This window comes from Juglans regia, chromosome 3 (assembly GCF_001411555.2).
Source record: "Juglans regia cultivar Chandler chromosome 3, Walnut 2.0, whole genome shotgun sequence".
Taxonomy (NCBI): domain Eukaryota; kingdom Viridiplantae; phylum Streptophyta; class Magnoliopsida; order Fagales; family Juglandaceae; genus Juglans; species Juglans regia.
Window position 1 is genome coordinate 2,712,795 of NC_049903.1, and position 22,787 is coordinate 2,735,581.

A 22,787-nucleotide genomic window follows, 5' to 3' on the forward strand; every position below is an offset into this window, starting at 1 on the left:
TATCAAATTATTGAGTTTTCTTTGTTTAATTATTTTTCTTGGAAACAGTTCACGTCAAAACAGAATCATTCGAGAAAACTTCTTATCATATCATCTTTTTGGGTTGGAGCAGGACGGGACTGCGAAGGCGGTGATATGGCTTTGGGTAACAATCGTGCATTGCAAAGGCCATTCCGTTCCAACTACTTGTAGCTCTCATCCCAAGTGGATTATCGGCTCAGCCGATCATTCACTGTTACACCACTCCTAAAAGACAAGGCATATTAATCATTCTATCATCAATCACAAAAATCGTACAGCCATTATTTTGATGAGCCTGTCCGAACTGGCCATGCATGAACCTTGGAGAGAGAGAGAGAGAGCCCGAGCTGTGTTACCTTTCCATTCTCATTAATTGTCTATTTTCTGGGGAAAATGAGCACCCAGACGAATAAATTGCAGGCTTGCAGCCCCAATACAATCTGCACAAGTTCCTCAACATGAATTAAAACTAGGCAACAAAACTGTCACATTATGTATTCCTTATCCAAGATCCTCCGGACTGCCGCTTAGACCCATCTTGCAAAAAGATGACTTCTCAGCCTGTAAACGGGCACACATCCCAAATCTCGACCAAGTCAGCGAGAGAGATGCCTCCGGTGTGCCCCGTTCCCCCGAGAGCACAGCAAATGCTCGGATTTGAAGTATGGTGATTTGCCAACAGGGACTTCTTCCCTAAGAGATCACTGGTCTCCAAAAATAGTGAGATTCAACCCTCAATTTCAGTATTAACCAATGTCAGTATATTCAGGCAATAATGGACAATCATCGAGTCCAGAGATTAAGCCAGGAACATAGTGATGTGGGACTGCTTCCAAACTCTCCATTTCCATTGAGAGCTCCGTATCCCTGCCAGAAAGTAAATAACTTCCCACATTGTCATTCCCAACAGCGAGGATGAAAGGTTGAGACGGGTCAAACCCCATATTAGGATCAATCAATGCACATGCCGGCAATGGTTCCAATGGTGGCTTGGCAACAAGGAGGGGCATCTCACAATGGTCCATTGAAGTTCTTTTGAACTTTGATTTAGAATGCTTCATTGAGTCAGAGAGAGACAACTTGTGCTTTCCCAGTGGCGGTAACTTTGAAGCTGATCTAGCCCTGACATCATTTGTCGGGAATACAGATGATGCCCATCCCAGACTATCTTCAACACAAGCTTTCGCAGAAACCCTGAGAAGGTGGCATTACACTGTAAGCAATCTGCAATATATTTTCCAATGACCTTGACATAAACTAATTTGTGTCATGCATGCATGTAACAGTTGATAATCAATCATCTTCTGTCTTGATGACTTAAACCAGCCTCTCAACAATGGATTTATATCTCCAAATGGCACAGCCAAAAATCACAACAAAAATATTAGTGTGAGTCGTGACCCAGATACCCTCCTGAAGAAGACAAAAACCACTAATACGCACAAAATGAGGTGGTCATGCAGACACTACCATGATCTAAGGTCAGATCAGCAAATGCCAAATATCAACAATTAATTCTCCAAAAGAACCAAACAAACTTTTACCATGTTAGCTACTTCAAAAAGTTTATATATTGATTGATAAAAGAAAGGTAACCATTTCATTTTAAAGAACAAATTTTGTTGCCAAGAAATAAACTCTGGTGAAACCATGCGACAAAATGAAGAAATTGACCATAACTGGTAGTTGATAAATCCAAGTCATGAAACAAGAAAACTGCATGTTTGCATCAGACCATTACCTGAAACGGTTCTCGGCCATATTTCGGAAAGCTTTAAGATGTTGATCATCCCCAGTAATCTCGCTTACAGATGGTGGAGCATCTTCCCCAGATATTGACAAACTTATAACAGATGGAAAATCAACTGCAAAGTCCCCCATTTCCTTCTGGAATTCTATTGTTACCTCCAGTTGTTCAGTAGCTCCTGACGTGTCATCCCCACGGTTGCGAAGGGAGACTCTGTCATCCGGCTGTCTATAGTAGGCATCATGGAGAGCAGCTGCTAACATATTTCTACTCTGGCCTAAATTAGTGAATTTCATTCTTTCTAAAGGTTCTTGCGAATTCTTAGAAATCTGCCTGACCGAAGTAAGAAACCTTCCACCAAAATAGAGACCATTTCGGGATGATGGGAGACTTGGTCTGCAATCAACACGTGATGTCACCTTCCAGACAGAAGAAAGAAGAGCGGTGAAGTGCTTTTGGAGGAGTAACTCTCTATCTGGCTGCTCCGCAGCAAAGTCTAAAAGCATTCGAATGTTATCCTGCCACAAAAGAAAGTTAATGAGCAAGGTTTCCTTGTTCAATCTTTATCAGGCTAAATTTATAATTAGAATTAGTAAAATTTCTTCTACTTTTAATTTACATATGGGACCCACCTGTAAACAATAGACAACACTGCAACACGCATATGTGCAAAGCAGTTTAGTGTTTTTATTTTTAGTTTTTGACAAGTCAGTCAACTTTTATTAAAATGCACATCGGGTGCTACCCAAGTACATAGTGTATGAACAATAGAAAACACTACAACATGCAGATGTGCAAATCAGTTTAGTTAGCAAGATGTTTGAAATTACTACTCTTACCTCCGTTACTTTAAGAAGAGCCTTTCCCGAGCCTGTATTGCCAACCTTTTCAGTATTAAGATTGTCAGGTGCAGACAAAACATATCTCTGGATGAGTTCTCTAAACCTCTCACAGCAATGAACAGGATGGCGATATCTTCCCCTATAATGCCCACCAGAAGTCATCCCATAAAGAGTATCACTAACCAAGCTCCAATGAGGGCCATATTCATGAACCACAGCACATAATATTGCGTCCTCTTGCGGCAACCAAAAATCAGGAGATGGAACACACTCTCTCGACCAAATATTTGCCTTCTTTAGCTTCTCCGGTTTTATCATTAAAACCCGCTTTACTGGCATGGTAGTAATGGATACTTTACCTCCCATTCTGCTCCTGCTTGCTGTTTTTTGTTCAATATCAACCACACTATCGCATGGTCTTGAATATACAGGTTCATCATGCTGCATACCTGACAGGTTGGAATCTAAATCTAAAGGACATTGTTCAGTGGGAGGCTTCTTCAGTTTCTTTAACTTCTTTTTCAAAGACCTTCCTTCTTCAACATCCAGTGCAGATTCAGCCTTCTTACGTTTTTTCAGCACACTTGAAATTGGTGAAACAATTTCTGAAGAGGTGACCACCTCATGACTAATAATCTCATCATCTATTGACATAGGTTCCACTGATGGCTCTTCTTTAACAGGCTTCAGTTCAGATGCTAAGGATCTTTTCTTCAGAGATTTGAACTTGGCTTTCTTAGCCTTCTTTTTAGACTTGGGTTTAGGATCACTTGGCATTCCATTCCTGACAACAGAACTAGATTAGTCACTGAATATTGAATCCCAACTTTCATTCCCAGATTCACGATACTGCAAGATATAAAAAAGATTCAACTTTCCTGCTTTATTCTAATATGGTCATCCATGTCTGAGATATACTTCTATCAAGCAGTATCATTTATCACGGAAAATGCCGAGCTACACACCAGTCTCCTAGTGGCATCTTTTTTTCCCCGCTTTGATTAGTTACACACACCCAATGGGTGTTGAACTCTGGCTCATTTTTTTATAGGTATTTGAGCCAGCGCTCATTGGCACTCACATTTTCTAGAGACATGGATTAAAAACGTAAATTTCCAATTATTTTCAACAACTTAGTGACTTAAGAAAAATACTTCATTTCAGCAATTTTTATCGTGTTTGAGTCATGGATTAGTTTATGCTCACGGAATGTGTTTTAACTTAAGGTCATTATGTCATATGACTTGCCATAGTGTCCAACACTGAGACCTTTGTCCACATCCGTAACATAAAGATAACTGTCAATTGCCATGAAACAATCCATGGGTATGAACTATCTGATACCAAAATGACATTTTAATGCTAAGCTGGCTTGTGAGACCCCTAATTAGTCCCAAATGTCTGGTTAAGTACAAGCAACACTACAGTCAAGCTCCAAATTCCCAATATATTTTCATCACAACAAACTGTCCTAAAATATATATAACAAAAAATTATCTTCCCATCATTATTTTGCCGATATCTATAGAGCCAAAAAGAAATTTTTAACCAAAAAAAGAAGCAATTTATCCCCCAATCACCCAAAAATAAGTAATCATGAAATTGTTGTAGGTCAGAATATAGTGTTTTCTTACTTCATAGAATCGCAATTATCATCCTCTGCGTCTTCCTTCTCCTTAGCTTCGCATTCCAGTTCTTCCATTAGCTACCAAAAAATACATATTAGCAAAGAGATTATATGTCCACAGAACAGAAGGCAACATAAAGTCTGTAATAAGAACCTGGTGTTGAGCCAAGGCCTCAACTTGCTGTCGGTAAGCCTCAGTTGCAAAGTCAGCATCCCATCCTATCACAAGTAGAGAATCCCTGAGTTTAGTCTCATCATACAAGCCATGCAAATTTGGAAGCAATAACTGAGTTGACAAATATGGCATGCCATCGTAGAGAATCAGGTTCAACATAGATACGAAATTCTTTGGACACTGTTCAGATTATTTTACACCATTACATGCTTTTTAGATTTATTACGGTTGGATTGAATAACTCATGAAGTGGCATTATTTGAAATTAAAATAAAAAATAACCCCTGCAAGAGTGAGGGCAAAATAAAAGACACTGTGAGGCCAATAGAAAAAGGCACTTACTCTCATATACGAGGGGTTCCTCATCTTCATCAATCTCAGCTTCCATTTCTTCCTTATACCTCTCAAGACGGTCCAGTTCCCATTCTGTCTCCTCAAACCTAACTTGAGATTCCACTGCAGCCTTGTTTATAATGGGGTCCCAGATTTCCAGAAAACGAATTGCATATCGATCTATTGGGCGTAGCTGATTCTCAAAGGAGGAGATTGCTTGTCCAGCAGCTGCAGCTGCTGCAGCCATTTGTTTGACATCAGCCAGCATGTCAACATCTTCTTCTTTGCTAGCAACAGCAGGAGCTCTGTCTTCACTTGGATTACTCCCATTTAACATCACCACAGTTTCTTTATTTGATGTTGTGATCCAGCCACCCTGATCTATAGGATCATCCACCTTCAGATCATCTTCATTTACAAAATCATCATCTTCCAACCTCCCAATGGCTTCTTCTGTAAACTCCTGGTTATCCACAGCTTCCTCTTGTTCAACTTTCTTCAATGCCATGTAATCTGCTTCATCCTCTGCATATTTCAAAGCAGCTTCAACATCAGCATTAGATACAGAAACCTCATTTCCATTGTTGTTATTCTTTTCCTTATGCAAATTCTTGACTGGAAGTGATCTATGACCAGAGAACAGTTCCAAAGGATCAAGCTTTTTGAAGAATTCAGTGTTGTAGCTTCCACTTTGAATAACTAGATCATCAAGCGCACGTTTTTGATTTGCTTTCTTTAAAATATTCTCTTCAATTGTGCTCTCACTGATTAATCGATAAATATGAACTTCACGTGTCTGTCCTATCCGGTGGCATCGATCCTGAGCCTGCTGATCCATTGCAGGATTCCAGTCGCTATCATAAAAGATAACTGTATCTGCCCCAACTAGGTTGATACCAACACCCCCACTACGAGTTGACAAGATGAAAATAAATATTTTTGGATTTGTATTAAAGCGTTGCATTAGGGTCTGTCTCTCCTCTGGCTGAGTGGATCCATCTAAACGCATGTAAGTGTAACCATACAAATTAATGAAAGCCTCCAAGATATCAAGCATCTTCGTCATTTGGGTGAAGATTAATGCTCGATGACCTTCTGATTTTAATTTTCTGAGCAAAACTGCAAGCTCCTGCAATTTACCACAGTCAAACTGTATAAGTCGCCTGTCTGGGAAATATACTTGCCTCCGGACGATTGCAGGTCTGATAGGTGATAGAAGTGGTGATAACATTTCAGAACATTTCTGCTTATAAGTTGGGTGCAGAAACACAGAAGTCCCAGATTTACTGCACCAAAACACAGGTGGCGGGGCTCGTGCAGCTGGTATTGCAAACATGAAACTTTCAACAAGGTCCAACATTCTCTGGAAGCGTTCCACTGGTGAGAGGACAATGTCCGCAAGCTTTGAGGAGTACAAGTAGGACAAAGGGTTGGCCTTCAGACGATGAATATCATAAACAGGATGCTCTATTGTTACAATTTTCCTTAATGTTGTTGAGTAAATGGGTTTCTTCTCGCACCTCAAGGAATTCCACCATGCAATAGCAGCAGCCCGTTCCTTCACTTCTCTTAGTCTCTCCTCCATGATTGCTTTATAGATCTCTTCAAAAATATTGGTTCCATGTAACTTTTTCCGATGTTTAAATCCAGACCCAATTTCTTCTATGTTATACAAGTCAGAGCGCTCCTTGATTAAACTTGAGGGGGTAGCAATGACTTTCACTTCATCACTCTCCCAAGAAGTCATGCTAAAATCAAGATGAGTAAATAAAAATCCCAAACCTGTAAGGTCCACATTAGAAAATGGCCCTGCTGGAAGCATTGAACAAATAGAAGAACTCAATTGGAAGTCAATACCACCCATATCAAAAGAACTGACAATTGGACGACCCTCAAATAAGTCCGGATGATTGCATACTTTGCGAAGTTGCATAATAACACTAATCATCCCAAAAAAGTTGGCATTGGCAAGAGTAGCTTGTGTTTCTGAGCTAGCAATAAAATCTTCATACAAGTTACGCTGCCTCTTTGACAGTCTACAGAAAATGACATGTTCATGCTTCATAGGCAGCTGCTTCTCCACATCTCGTTTCAACCGACGGAGTATAAAAGGACGGAGGACATTATGAAGACGGTCAACAACTTCTTTATTTACTTTCTCTTGTCCCTCAACCATTCCTGATATAGGATTGCTGAACCAATCCTTGAATTCCTGATGAGATTGAAAGATGTGTGGCATCAAAAAATGCATTAGAGACCAGAGTTCCATGAGATCATTCTGCAATGGTGTCCCAGTTAATAAAATACGCCGTTTTGAATTGAAGTTCAAAAGAGTTTGCCATCTTTGTGACTTCCAATTTTTAATCAGATGTGCTTCATCTAAGATCAAGTATTTCCATTTCTTCCGCTTGAAAACTTTTGAATCTTGAATGACCAGTCTGTAAGTGGTTATGCATACATGAAATGAGTTTGGTTTCAACCAGCCTTGCCTCTTATATTTTCGCTCTTTTGCACTTCCAAAATAAGTTAAAATTTTAAAAGCAGGACACCATTTCAGAAACTCAGTCTCCCAATTGAGCATGACACTTGTGGGGACAACAATGAGATGAGGGCCCCATATACCCTTTTCACAAGCAACGTGTGCAAGCAAGGAGATTGTCATAATCGTTTTTCCAAGCCCCATTTCGTCAGCTAGAATCCCATTCAGTCTTTTCTCATACATTGTAACAAGCCAATCCAAGCCAATATGTTGATACTCACGAAGAGGATGCTTCAGGAGAAATGGGAACTTGGTGCGCACTTTGGTCGTGGAAAAAGTATTCCCTGTTGGTTGTGCTGATCTTGCAGCTGCAGCTGCATCAGCAATTATATCCTCACTATCTCTCTCTTCTATTTTTTCAAGGGCTCCCGCTTGCTGCTCTTTTGAAGGAGAATGCGGCCGACAATCACCACTTTCAACATCTTCATCCATAGAAATAGCATGCTGTTTAAGTTCAACATCTTCATGAGCCGGAGAATCCATGAGATTGTCTGATAAAGCAGATGCATAGTCAGATTCGTTGTCCGTAACTGCGTTGTCATCGAAGCCCTGCTAAACAGATGTTGAAAATGAAACAAAAATCAAAACATGATGCGAACAAGTCAAGCAATAAGAAGCAAACATTTAACCTACCTTTTTATACCTAGCAAGCAATTCTTCTACAGGTATTTCACTCTCTTTTTGTAGTAATGCAATCTGCAAAACATCAGCTTCATTCAATAGGGATAAATTACAAGAAAAAGTCAAAACCAGTAAAATCAGCAAGCTAGTCAAACATGCTAGGGGTTAACAAGTAAAGAACCCTGCAATTTTGAACTTTGATATTGAAAGTTTTCAGACAAAGAATATCTTGACTTGCTGCGCTTTACCTCATCCATGGGATAGCTTGAATCAGCTTTTGCCAGTTCCTCCTCCTCAGCCAAGGTTGTCTCATCATCCTGTACATTGAAGTCAAATTAGAGGATTGGAATGACCATTAGAAATAATGAAATTATCTTCACGAGACACTCAAATCATTCATCCACTTACATATTTCTGTCAGGCAAGCACAAGCACAAATTACAAGATCAGTAACTTGAAAATAAGAGGGGAAAAAAACTCCTACGTTATTTGGCTAAAGACCAAATTCCTACAACTTGCATCTGTATAAATTGCAATCCTTAAAGGCAAATAGTAAATGGCTACTCAACTCAAACTGATACTCTTTTGTTATTTTGAGGAAGCAAATAACTCCTTTTTTTTATATGTAAGAATAATTTTTTATTGATTGGAATGAGACATAGCCCAAGTACACAGGAAGTACAATGGATTACACCTAGCATTATATATGGACTAGAAATGGATGCAAGCAAATTGTGAAAACTAGCCCCATTACAATCAATGACCAAAGCCCAAGAAAAAAGAGTGTTGAAGAAGAATCTTTTCAGCTCATCCAAGGAACGCTCTCAGTCTTCAAAACACCTACCATTCCTCTCCATCGAGAGACACCACATAATACAATGAGAAATCATTTTCCAGACAGCAGCAATATGTATATTACAGCGAAGACCCTTCCAACACCCAAACAGCTCCACTACACTTCTAGGCATAACCCATGCCACTCCAGTCCAATTGAAAATATCATCCCACAAAACCTGGCCACTTCATAATGCAACAACAATAAATGGTCCACAATTTCCCCCTTCTAAGCAAATAACTCCGAAAATCTGATAAGCCATTCTTTGTTTGTACAGCGACACTTGGAGAGATCCTTCACTTGGATAACCAAGAGAAAGATGCATGTTATGGTGGTAGAGTAGTGTTATATGTGCAAGAGGAACGGGGAAGCTGTTGTTAGTCTCTTTGGGTTAAGTTGGGTTATGTCTAGACTGGTGATATAGCATGTTGGAAGGAAAGGTTTGATAGCCAGAATAGTCATATCTTGTGGATAATAATATCAACTTGTTTGATGTAGTGCATACGGAGAGAAAGAAATGACAGAAGATTCAACAACATTTCAAGGTAAACGAGAATCTTAAGACTTTCTTATTGAATGTACTCTTCCGGTGGATAACAGCCCACCTATGTCACTCTAACTTTACTTTCCATGATTTCCTTGGTCTCCTCCCGCTCTCATTAGGTGTATTTGTCAGCATAATTTGATTATGCTTCACTCTTTTTGTTTTTGTCATCAATAAAAATGCTCTTATATATACTTAGACAAAAAATGATCTTATAAAACAAATCGGATTCACTTAAGCAACCTGAAGTTGCTCTCTTTGGGCCAAATTTGAAAAACCTAAGTGTTTCCTTTGGCCCCTATAGACATTTAAATAGTTTAAGAACCTGTTAAATTTTTTATTCTGGGTAGATCAAAGCAAAGACAACATAAGTAGAACTAAGAAAACACCTCTTTTTTTATAATTAATAAGAGTTTTATTACCGTGAATGGGTATAGCCCAAGTACACAGGAAGTATACATGAGGAAATACCTACATACAGAAGCTAAAAAGACAGAAAAAACTAGAATAACTCCAACACATCATCACCATTCATTAAATTAGCCTTAGCCCATAGACATAGAGTTTTAAAGAAAAATTCCCTAATTTCTTCCATCGATCGTTCTGTCTTCAAAACATCTCCCATTCCTCTCAAGCCATAGACACCACATCAAGCACAAAGAAATCATTTTCCAAATGGCAGCAAAAGGTTGACTCCGCCCAGCACACCTCCAACAAGCTAGTAAATTCACCACATGCTTTGGCATCACCCAAGAAATACGCATCCTTCCAAAAATCTCATTCCACAAACTTTTAGCCACCTCACAATGGAGAAACAAGTGATTAACTGATTCACCATCTTTCTTGCACATGGAACACCAATCAACAAAACAAAATCCATGCTTCCTTAGATTTTCTGTAGTCAGAATTTTATCATGAGACACCAGCCAACAGAAGAAAGCCACCTTACTCACACTTTAACTTTCCAAATACTTTCCCAGGGGTAATCACATATACCTTGACAGATTAAAGCATTATAATAGGAGTGAACTGAGAACCTGGAATTTCTTTCATGAATCCACACAATCTGTCAGCACTTCCTTGGACAATCAATCTTCAACTCATATAATCTGCTGAGAAAATCTGAAATAACATTAACTTCCCAGTCTTTCACATTTCTCACGAAGTCAACAGCCCATTGAATACTACTATTCAAAAAAGAGATTGAATCAACCACACTTGCATCTTGCTCCCTTGCTATCTGAAAAAGTGAAGGACATTCATGCTTGAGACCTGACTCTCCACACCAATTATCATGTTTAAAATGTATTCTTGATCCATCCACCACCTTAAAATTGACTTGTTTAACAAACTCCCCCCAACCCATTCGAATTGACTTCCATAATCCCATCCCATAAGCTCCTTTTACCTCATTTGAGCACCAACTACCCCACATACCCCCATATTTAACATCTATCACATTTTTCCATAATACATCTCTTTCTAAATGATATCTCCATAACCATTTCCCACAAAGAACTTTATTAAAAAGCCTTAAGTTTCGCACACCCAAACCACCACTTGATATTGGTTGACATACCTTATCTCAACTCATCAAATGGTATTTCCTTTCCTCCCCTTGACCTCCCCACAAGAAATTCCTATAGATCTTTTCAATTTTCCTAGAAACCCCAGCCGATAAAGGAAAGAGAGAGAGAAAATAAGTTGGCAGATTGGACAACGTACTCTTGATTAAAGTGATTCTACCCCCTTTAGACAAATATAATTTTTTCCAGCTGGCTAACCTCCTCTCAATCTTCTCAATCACCACCCCTTCCCAAAATATTGGCAGCGACGATATTTTACACCCCAAAATAGTAGCCAGATCTGAAATATTTGACATTGAGCCCACCAGAGCAATTTCAGACTTGGTTAAATTAATTCTCAATCCTGACACAGCTTCAAAACATAGCAAAAGAGCTCTTAAGGACCGAAGATGTTCATGATTGGCTTCACTGAAAATTAGTGTGTCGTCAATGAAAAGTAGATGAGAAACTATCACACTCAATGTTTTGAATACCGTACCGGACGACGTACCAGTCAAGGCACTGGAACGAAATATTTCGGTATCGGTACCGTTTCGGGATAGCGTTTCGGGATAGTCAATATATAAATAAATTATATATATAAATATATATAAAAATTATATTTCAAAATAATAGTTTATATATAAATAAATTATATATAAATACATATATATATAAATTATAAATAGTCTAGTCTGAATTAGGGGTTAAAAAATAAATTTGTAATTTGAAAAAACGAAAAAAAAATAAAAATACACAGGCCGAAATATAGGCCGGTACAGGCCGAAACGGCCGGTACAGTCCGGTACGGCCGGTATTTTGGCCGGTACAGAACACATATAGTACCTGTACCGGCCGGACGGCCAAAACGAAAAATTTCGGCCGTACCGGCCGGTACGGTACGAAATTTAAAACTTTGATCACACTACTCCAAGAATCACAGCCCATCCCAAAACCTGACAAAAAACTACCTCTACCGGCGCTTCAATCATTCTACTCAAAGAAACCAACCGGTTTGCCATTCACCAAAATGGAGAATCTCGGCGTAGAAATACAATGCATTATCCACATACACCACTTCTCACCAAAACCATATCTGCCAAGTAAGTACAATATAAACTCCCAGCAAACATGATCAAAAGCCTTTTCCATATCCAATTTAACCAAAACTCCAGATTCACCCATTTTAATTGTGTAATCCAAACATTCATTAGCCGTTAAAACTGAATCTAGAATTTGTCTTCCTCTCACAAAAGCATTTTGTGACTTCAATATAATCCTTCCCATTACCACACTCATCTGAATGCCAGCACCTTAGAAATTATCTTGTAAACCCCATTAACCAAACTGATTGATCTGAAATCCCGCATAGTTGCTGCCCCCACCCTTTTAGGAATCAAAGCTATAAAAGTTGCATTGAAACTTTTCTCGAATTTCATAAAAGTGTGAAATTCCAAAAAAACCTTCATAATGTCTTCCTTCACAATGTCCCAACAATCTTGGAAAAAAGCCATAGAAAACCTGTCCGGACCCAGAGCCTTATCTTTAGCCATTCCTTTAACAACATCAAGCACTTCTTCTTCTTCAAAAACTCTCTCCATCCATGCTGCACTTTCTTGGTCAATTGCATCAAAAGACAAACCATCTAGCTTTGGTCTCCACAAATATTCTTCCTTGAACAACTACTCATAAAAATTGACAGCATGTTCCTTAATGTCCTCTTGATCCGAAAGAATGTTTTCACCATCTTGAATAACTTCTATTGTTCTTTCTATGGGAGTTTGTCATTTGATGAAAAAATTTTGTACACTTATCACCTTCTTTCAACCAAAGAACCCTAGATTTTTGCCTCCATGAGATCTCCTCCATTATGTGATCCTTTCCAGTTCAGCTACCACCCCTTTTTTCCTCTCCAAATCCTCACCTGTTGCAGTGCCCGACATCTCCTTTTCCTCCAAACATTGCAGCTGTTGTAACAGAAACTTTCTTTTCTTTTCAATGTTCCCAAAACTCCTCAGCATTCCATTTTTTCAGATCTTGTTTAAGTGCTTTGAGTTTACCAGCCAATACAAAACTCAGAGTTCCATAGAATGAGTAAAAAGACCACCGTTGCCTCACCCTATTCACAAAACTCTCATCCTCTAGCCACATGTTTTCAAATATAAAGTATCTATGGCCTCCACTAATACCCCCACTCCAACATAATAGGATAGTGGTCAGAGCATAGTCTTGAAAGCCTTTTCTGATTCAAATCAGGAAAACAAATCTCCCATGAAGCTGTAACCAGAAATCTATCCAATCGCGACCATGTCCTTCCGTTGGACCACGTAAAATCCCCACCTGCCATTGGTAAATCAATCAATTCTAACTCAAAAATCAGATCAGAGAAATCATGCATCGCATTAGTGAAATGAGAGTCCCTTGATCTTTCACTAGGAAACCTTGTAACGTTGAAATCTCCTCCAAAACGCCAAGGAAGATCCCAACAGCAGCGAATACCCGCCATTTCTTCCCATAAAAACCTCCTGTTAATCTCCAAATTAGGGCCATAAACACCTGCAAAAGTCAATTCCACTCCATCATCAGCATTCTTAAAATGACATGCCACCAAGTATTCTCCCACATAATGATCAATCAACTCCACTCCCCTCCTATCCCACATAATTATGATTCCACCCGACGCCCCATCTGCTACTAATTCCACCCACCCCAAACAATGACAATTCCACAAACCATTGACAATAGATTGATTAACCAATATTAACTTGGTTTCTTGAAAACAAATCACATCACCCCTCCACTTGCAGATCAAGTTTTTCACATAGAGACGTTTTCTGTAATCGTTAAGTCCCCGTACATTCCAAGAGATTATCTTCGGTTTCATAAATAACTGTTTGCAACCCTTCCCTTGCCTTTATCTCTAGAGGCACTTCTCCCCTTACATCATAATTAATCGAGCAAGACAAATGCTTTAATTCCCTCTCCTTTTTTAAAGCCAGTTTAGCCAATGAGGGCTGTCCAGCCTCAATAGCTATGAGAAGAGCTCCAAATTGTTCCTCATAGCCATTAGGGGTGTACAAAAACCGATAAACCGGCCGGGACCAACGCGGACCGGCCGCTAGAGTACGGAACCGACCAAAACTTGCAAAGAACCGGTCGGCCGGCGGTAGAAATAGGTTGCAACCGACGTCAGCCAGTTCGGTTCCGGTTTGAACCTAATTCAAACCGTCGAACTAGCTGATTATATATATATATATTTGTTTATATTATACGTGTATAAAACGACACCATTTCACTTCGTTTTAAACCCACGATTTTGAAAAAAAATATATGAAACGATGTCATTTGATTTAATATACCAAACGGTGCCGTTTTGGGTTAGGGCAAGTCCTAACCCCCGACCCCCCTTCCCCTCTATCATTTTCACTCTGCATTGTTTCCCTCTCATCTCCCTCTCATCTCCCTCTCCCTCTCATCTCCCTCTTAGCTCTGTCACTTCTCCCTTTCAGCTCTCAACGATTCTCTCATCTCCGATTCATTTTTCTAGTTTTAGTTGTGATATTTGATTATTTATTGTGAGATTTGCACACTGATATTTGTTGTGAGATTTGTGAAATTTTTTTGATGGATTTATGAAGTGAAAATCTCACACTGATATTTGTTGTGAGATTTGTGAAATTTTTTTGATGGGTTTATGAAGTGAAACCGCACCGACGTGGACATCACCCCTGAAAAACATGTCGGTGCAGTTTCGGTTTTGGACCGAAACCGGTTTTGGACCGAAACCGCACCGATATGGTCGGTTTTCACCCATAATAGCCATCACATGAAATTCCTACGCACTCCTTAATTTCTTCCACCTTTCTTAGCACCCAATCAGAAGATCTATTTTCCCATTCAATTCCTAGTGGGATAGAACGCAAACGTTTAGGAACCATTTCCTCTTCTGACACAATCAACTCCCCATATTCCCTGTTCTCAGTACTTACCCCACCTCCAATTAAGGTCGAGTCTTTCTCAGCAGAATCTCAGTACTTACCCCATATTCACCTATTGGGCCTCGACCCAAACCATTTCTGTTATTTCCCATGAGTCCAATTAATTTCCCACTTCCTTCCTTCAAGTCATTAGTGCCCAATAATTCCAGGCCCAAGCCCATCAATAGGTTTCAGCCCCCATCTACAGTCTCCAACAAAGACTCGACCTTTTGTTGCCATCCTAAAAGCTCTGCCCAAACATGCCAGAGTGACCCTTCGACTTCTCCAAAGCTCAACAATACCATGGAAGGCCAACAGTCATATCTTCCAGCCAAAGTATTCCGTCGGGTTTCTTCTTGCATACCATCCTCCCTTTTCCTTTTCACCAGCCCATGATTTTCATTTCTAACGATATTATCTTCTTTAGACTGTCAAGAAACTGATTTCCTCTCAGAGCTCAGAATTGCTGCAAGATACGAAACTTCCTGAGAAGAAATGTCTACTCTAGAAGAAGAATCTGCATTCCTCTCTTTACCATTATTATTCAACACCTTTCTTCCCACCTTGATTGCACCAGAGGAATTCGAGCCCACCAGCTCTCTCATTTTCCTCACAAATACTGCCCACCCACTCCCTTTCCTACCTTCAAGGATCACCAGTATACCCTGCCCTTTACCAGTGCCAAACCCTACCAACTTCACAAAACTACCATACGAGTTTTGTCTCGTTTGGACCAAGAAGACTATTACCTTCCCTTCTAGTCTGGTAAGGTTCCATACTTCCCGCTTGTCTCAAACAGTCCTCCACCCCTTTAGCCATCCAGAGAATCATATCTCCACTGAGAGAAAGAGACTTCGAAATCTTGCTACTCTTCTGAGAGATACAGAAAAAAGTGCCACCCTTTCAGCTGACTTCAAAAAGCTTAGCTTCAATCCAAAAACAATGACAGAAGCCCAAGATAATAATGCACTGAAAAAAAGCTCATCCAAGGAACACTCCCGAACATTAAAGCACTTCACTGAAATGGTTAATCATACATGTGAACTTGCACACTCCAATGAAAAGAGACATCAAGAAAGTATCAATTAAAAGACTTAGGATAACACAAATGGAGATTTTTACAGTGCATATATAATTGAAACCTCTATTATAAAGCAAAATCTAGGGATAAGTGGTCAGAATATTCTCCTAACCTCATCTGTTATTTGCAGCATAAAAAACGTCCCATATCAATGGAACCTATTTCCAAACCAAACCATTCAACTTTTTCTAAACGATGAAAACCCTTTAAGTTGCTTGATTTCATGTTATTTACGCTTGAAAATGTGCCTCTGATCAAATAATATACTAGAGCACCAGCTCAAGTTTACAGATTCTATCATCCCAACATGAATAGAAGAAAAAGACCTTAAGTCTACAGTGAATAAAGTTTTCTTAAAAGCATTCCTGACATCTTCATGCTTGACTTTATTTGATACCTTTATTGAAATCCAAGTAATTAAAAGAGCATACCTCCTGTATAATATAAGACAACAGAAACAGAAACCAAAAATAGGAAAGAACAGAAAAACGGTTTACTTATAAGATACCTTTTCTTCCCCAGCAGCAAGGACAAAGTCACCATCTTCCTACATAATTTGAGACACAGGTCAGTAAAATGGCTTGCATAAATAGGCCTTACTGATTTATGAAAGATTCATATTGAAATAACAAAACAACAAACAAAATACATAGGAAATAAAAAGTAAGGGTGCAGAAACAAGTACTGTCTATCACCATGAATAAATGCAAGTGCAAACGCAAAATACACATTGACACAAACACACCCGACTTAGAAAAAAGATCTTCCATATTGCATTAAACATATATATTCAATTAGCAAGCTCCTTCAAGGTAATGATAATCAGAGCTAGAATTGTGAATTCAAGTGAATCATGCACAAACTTCAAGGTCAGCAAAATCTAATGAATTCTATTTGCAAAACATAATTCTCAGAAGGAAAAAAAAAAAAAAAAGCTGCAAAACAATTTAAAAAGAAAAGGGAAAAACTGAGATAGAAAAAATTGTACTCGTACCTGCTCATCACTAAAATCATATAGCACATGAGTTTTGGCAGACTCCCTAGAAACTAATGATAGATCACTAGCTTGAAGTTTCTCAATTTCCAACAGAGAGTATTCTGTAACAGATAAGTCACCATTACTTTCAGCCTGTAATCAGAAAAGAAGAGTTATATTAAGGTCTTATCTTGCTCCACAATTCACTAATCACAACAAAAAACACATACAACTTACACAACGACGACCAGTGGCTATGATTGAGTTGCTTGTGTCAACATCATCGACAACAGAAAGATCATTTCCTTTGCCTGCAGCATATTCAAACCCCATGACCACATTAGAGACAAACACATATTTCAGAAAGACAGTTGGGAAAATTAACTCCTTACCCTTTTCATGGTCTTCCCCCATGAATGTTAGTTTACCACCATCCCCATTCATTTCTGGAGTATTTTCTCTGCTAAGTGGTTCAGCCCCATCTTCACCATTTTCTGGACTACTTTCTCTGCTCACTGAGCATGCTCATATTGATTAAATTAATTGCAAGCTATATCCAAAATGAAATATGTCCACTTAACCAACACAAGATAGAGATAGATATCCTACCACAACTTATGTTTTGCACATAACCGCTCTTACACAGTATATCTCAATGATTTGCATGGTGTGAAACATATATAAAATGGAGGATAGAGCAAAACACTAGTGCAATGCCAGCACCGAGTCCATGAATTTTGGTGACAAAACCTAAAAGCCAGCCACCCAACACCAAGGCTCAAATGTCTGAAAACTCTAGCACTCCAGGGTGCCTAAAGCATGTACGGTGGTCCATCTTTACACACAAGATCATGTCTTATCTAGGGCTTGGGAAGGTGGGGGGGAAGGCAAGTCAGATACCATTAGTTAGGTCTGCTTAAAACTGGCAGTCTCTCTATCAGCAAACCAAAGTAGACTATTAAGCGAAATGAAAATTGTGGTTATTATGATAATTCACCTTTCCTCAAAGCATAATGTTTGAGTAGCTCCTCAAGTGGAAGATCCATTTCGTTGTGTAAAGCTGCCAATTCTTCTTTTCTTTCTTCTTCGGTTATAAGGGCCTCATCTTCCTCAATTGTGTGCTCATCATCTTCCTAAAACAGAAACATTGTGTAGAAAACAATTCTAAGAATGTGAAAACTAGAAGACCAAAATACACAGGTCAAAGGGTATCAAGGATACAACCATGGAAACCACAAAAGGTGCAAAACTGCAACTGTATCCAGTCTTCAAGACTATAATTAAACATAAAGTACAATGCAGACTTGTGTGCAATTAAAGCTCTATATTTACGATTTTACAAATGCAAGACGTCTCAAAAAATTATAAATTGAAGTATTAACCACACAAATGAAATCTGATGTGACTATAAATTATAATTTTCAGCCAAGAAAAAGCTAAATGTCATTTTGGCTCCTTGTTTTTTTTTTTTGAATTAAATTTTGGCTCCTTGTTTTGGTCAACGTCTATCTAGTTTTTCCCCTTTTCCATTGAGGTTTTATATGATACTATGCAAATATCCATGACTCCTAAACTGTTCCTTCAGCAGCTTCATTAAACAGGCAGACACAGGACCATGAGAATCAAAGCCGAATTTCATTTGTCTGCAGTACTTTCCTATCCTATATTTACACGCCATACATATAAAAAGTATATATTTTTTGACACCATCTTCCGATACAGGCTTAAGAGCATCAAGCAATTTTATCTAACAGAAGGAAAATTATCTCACAATTTTACTCCACCAAGAAGACAAAAAATGAAAACAGCTACTGCCTGCTGAGATAGGTACCAAATGGCACTAAACACTCTACTATTCTGCTTGAGAACAACATCATACATGATGTATGTTGGCCCAATTACATTTCAGTTTGATGAAATCAACAAGTGGAGTAAGTGGCAAAGGCATAAGACTTCCCAACAAAAATTTGCATATCAGTCATAAGCTACCATAAAAATGACAATAAACTTTTCTTTTACCTATAAAAAAAAATGACAATAAACTCAAGATATTAAAACCAATCAACAAGTGATAATGAAGAGACAACAAAAGCATACCGACTCATCTTCGGATTGTATATCGTAATCTTCATCCATACCTGCAGTATGTGATTGAGATCCTATCGAAACGTGTTAAGTATATTGTTGATTTAAAAACTATTCTTTTGAGGATTAGGTAAAAAAAATGAAACCATAATTTCCTACTCACCAAAATCAAATTCCGGAGATTCATTAGCATCATTTGCATCCACTTTGTTAATAATCACTTGATCTTGTGTCGTACATTGTTGCACTGGTTTATAAGTATCTACAAGATTTTCTGCTAACATTGTTGAGTACCTGAAAATATCCACCACAAGAATATGTCATTTCACCTCACCTGTGGATGTATATAACAAGAAATTTTTCACAAGTGGTATCCAATGTATAACAAAGATTTTGAGACGAACTCATTGAACAACAAAACAAGAAAAAGTTCTACCTCTCAGTTTGCCCCAAAAGAAACTCAAGTTGCTTATCAAGTGCCTTTTTCTTTTTCTCATCAAGCTCCATCTGATGCTTGTAAAGCACCTGGAATTGTAAGATCATTTGTAAATATGGACAAAGAGGCCCAGAAGGAATTACAATAAGCCTTGAAGAATAAATATCAGATAAATTTACCAGCTTTTCTATTTTAATCCAGAATTTCCTCACGTCCTTTGAAATATTAAGGGCAACTTTTCTCAACCGCTGCTCCTCTTCCTGTTAAAAATTTTTGTTTGTTGTGATATACCCATCATCTATCACCGTATCTTGAGCAAAATGAAATAATTCTGTCTACCAATGGTCATGCAATAAAAGATACATCAACATGAGCAAGCAAAAAACCAAACCTTCATTTTCTTTTCTCCCCTAGTAGCCTGATCTAACATGCCCTTGCTCGCTCTTAAAGCAACCCTCTTTGCTTGCGTCAATTTCCATTTTCTCTCCGACTCAAAGTCCTGCCAACAACTAATTTAATGAGCAGGGAGCAAGCAAAAGACCAGATTCACTTGAACGAGATCAAAAGAAAGCGAGTATAGCAATATAATATGAAGCAAATGAGTATAGCCAAAAGGTTTCCAACACCATAAAAGGTGAAATCTTTGAGGCTCTAGTATGTTACCTTTGACAACCAAACCATCTCTTCTAAGACGTGATCCCAATGAGTTTTTGGGCGACGAGGTTCTTTCGGAGCTTCAAGTGCCTGAGATAAAAAGGTATAATCAAATGGAAAATAATTGAAAATAAAAGCAAAAATTACAGCAGAACATTCAAATTACCGGCAGTTCTCAGTACCCAGAGTTTTATCACAAAGAAGCAGCAGCCTACAAAATACTTATCCAATTTTCAGGTTTTAAATTCAACTAAAAATAAATACTCGCTAATTTTAACACATGTAACTTGTTCACAAGAATCTTTCATTTTAATGTCAAATACGTAAGTGAAGAGAAGTAGGAATATAAGGCCAGTATAAAAGAACATATGTGTTCAGGTTTCATATTCTTTCTATCCCACATATATTGCCCTCATTTCCTCTTTGATCCCAACATTTGACATCTCAAAAAGTCTCGTTCATGCCTTGTTTCCCATGATCCCACATTATATTTGGATGCAAGAATTGCAAGTCTAGCTTATAAAAAACCTTCCAATTTCAAGAATCAAAGTAGGAAGGTAACAACAGAGATTTCAATAGACTTGATTCAAACTAGAAGAAGTGAAAGGAGGAGAAATTGAGATGTTTTATTTGCATAAATTCTTTTTTTATCGGTAAATTTGCATAAATTCTTACAGATTCACACATATATTTCCGGTAGTAAAAATGATGTCGTGTATTTGTGGTCAAACACCCTTCCTCTTCAATGTAATCTTGCTCCTTAAAAGTATCAAAATTGCAAAATACGATGAAAATGAATAATAGAATATGTGGTGAGACTTTCAACTGAACTTTACAAGCCTACATATCCATATATTTCTATTCGAGGAACACGTTCCATCATTTTTTTATTTGTCTTTCAGCACAATGACTGAGCCATCTTTTAGGATTTACTCCTTTTTCTAACTGTTCTGTTGCCCAAATAACATTTTTCTTTTGGAAGCGTTCAACTGTATATATAGTTTTGGATCAAAATCAAATAACAGTATAAAGTTCAAATTTTCTAGAAACTTTGTTTACACATTATGTAAAATTAACTCAATAAAATTTAATACTGACGTATGAAAGTGTGGTCAAACAATGTATTCATGTGGGGTTCAGGAACTTTGCAAGGGCACAAAAACAAAAAGTAAAAAAATGGTGAACCTAAAATAAAATTGCACAGCTAATTAAAATTAGTACAGCAAAACAAATCCATCCCTAGATTGATAAGAGCTTCAGAAAGATCGTGGAAGGCTTGCAAAAACACAGCCAAAAAAAATTATGTATATGAATTGATTTGTGCCCTAAAAAGAAGTACAAGTGACTAAATCTACAAATAAATATTCACAAACTAACCTTTTGACGCTTAGCTCTCGTCTCGTGATCAAGTTTACACCTGGGACCTTTGGATGCCATGATTTTATTCAAATAAGATCATAGAATGGCTGAAGATCTGTGTATGACCTAGAACCTAACATCCATTGCAAATATTAGTTCAAGCACTTGCCAAAATGACAAGTCTCATGAAATATACAAGTGCAGGAAAAGTAGAAAACAATATATTTGCGTCCAAAAAGGATGCTTCTGACTAATAGCATTCAATTTGACGGGTATTATGCGACTTATTGTATTCCAGGGAAATTTACTCCTTTTCCAACCAGATTCAAAACATTATTTGTTCAAAGCCTATTAATTATGATTATCAAATATTTTTATTATAGGTTTTTTTCTCAAAATTATTATCAGTAGAGACTTTACTGGTAACAATTTTGAGAAAAAAACCGAAAACACTTAGTCTGGTGAATTCCGTAATTTCTTTAGCAACACTACTGGAGACACGAATTACGTCAGTCTAAAGTTGTTGATGCTTTGTTGAGCTATCTCAAACTAAAGATCCATTTTTAAGAGTATCTGGCAAATTAGCACGCACTTCCAATGCCCAAATTGAGGTTGTCACACAATTTGCGGCATGTGTCAGGCTCTATCTCATGCAAACCCACGGTCTGAAAGCAATGAGATGAAGTCCGAATGAATATTTGAGAAATCGGTAGCACTTTTCAAAATCTGCTTAAGACGCTCAAAAGATATCTAAAAAACAATTTCAAGATGCTAATAAAATGCACTGAACGCTTCATTACCAAAAGTATCAGACATGGTTCCACCAAAAAAACTAACAGACCTTGACAATACAAATGAAAACGCGATAGGTATTTTGCTTCTTCATACTAAAAACCGAAAGAGAGGGGAAGACCACTGAACCAAACAGCTTTATTGAGCTCAGCAAGTCGAAATTTGGGTATTACTGAGCCCCAAAAAAATTGAATAAAGGAACAGATTCCACAAATCTGTTTCTCTAGTCCTCTGTATTTCTCGCTACTTTCCCGGAAACCAGACAGAAGGAAAACTGAAAACTGACCTGGTGGAATTTGTGGTGGGTATGCTTTTCGCTTTTCGCTTTTCACCTCGTCCCAGTTATCATCAATCTTTCAAGATAAACACATGGCGCACCAACCACAAGTTTCCCAAAAAATAAAATGAAAAAACGAAACAATCAAACAATACAGATAGAGAGGGCCACTTTGGCGGTCGCCGTCGTGTTAGGGTTTTCAGGCGGGTTTAAGCGTGGGCAAGTTCCGACAAGCAACCCGCCGGGATCCGAATAAATTAAAAATAATAATAATAATTGAGCAAAATAACTAAAGTCCCTC

At 38.1% G+C, this 22,787-nt stretch overlaps 1 protein-coding gene across 5 annotated transcripts; it reads right to left on the reverse strand.

The window, feature by feature from the left end:
* Positions 1 to 369: 369 nt before the first annotated feature.
* Positions 370 to 22,787, reverse strand: LOC108979699 (protein PHOTOPERIOD-INDEPENDENT EARLY FLOWERING 1-like). Of its 5 annotated transcripts, none has more exons than XM_035688970.1 (21): positions 22,496 to 22,787; positions 21,436 to 21,543; positions 20,068 to 20,148; positions 19,796 to 19,903; positions 19,584 to 19,664; positions 19,405 to 19,493; positions 19,132 to 19,262; positions 18,981 to 19,042; positions 17,881 to 18,016; positions 17,276 to 17,398; positions 17,121 to 17,194; positions 16,902 to 17,036; positions 16,416 to 16,454; positions 8,154 to 8,222; positions 7,918 to 7,980; positions 4,755 to 7,836; positions 4,392 to 4,456; positions 4,245 to 4,315; positions 2,608 to 3,394; positions 1,763 to 2,286; positions 370 to 1,215 (listed from the first exon to the last, which is right to left on the reverse strand). In XM_035688970.1, exons 2-21 carry the CDS (start codon positions 21,493 to 21,495, stop codon positions 768 to 770), a joined length of 6,228 nt encoding a protein of 2,075 aa, XP_035544863.1. In that variant the 5' UTR covers positions 21,496 to 21,543; positions 22,496 to 22,787; the 3' UTR covers positions 370 to 767. The 5 variants fall into 5 exon arrangements, with proteins under 5 accessions (XP_035544863.1, XP_035544864.1, XP_018805964.2 ...); XM_035688971.1 differs by having other exon boundaries at positions 18,981 to 19,021; positions 21,436 to 21,550; XM_018950419.2 differs by having other exon boundaries at positions 4,755 to 7,833; positions 21,436 to 21,550.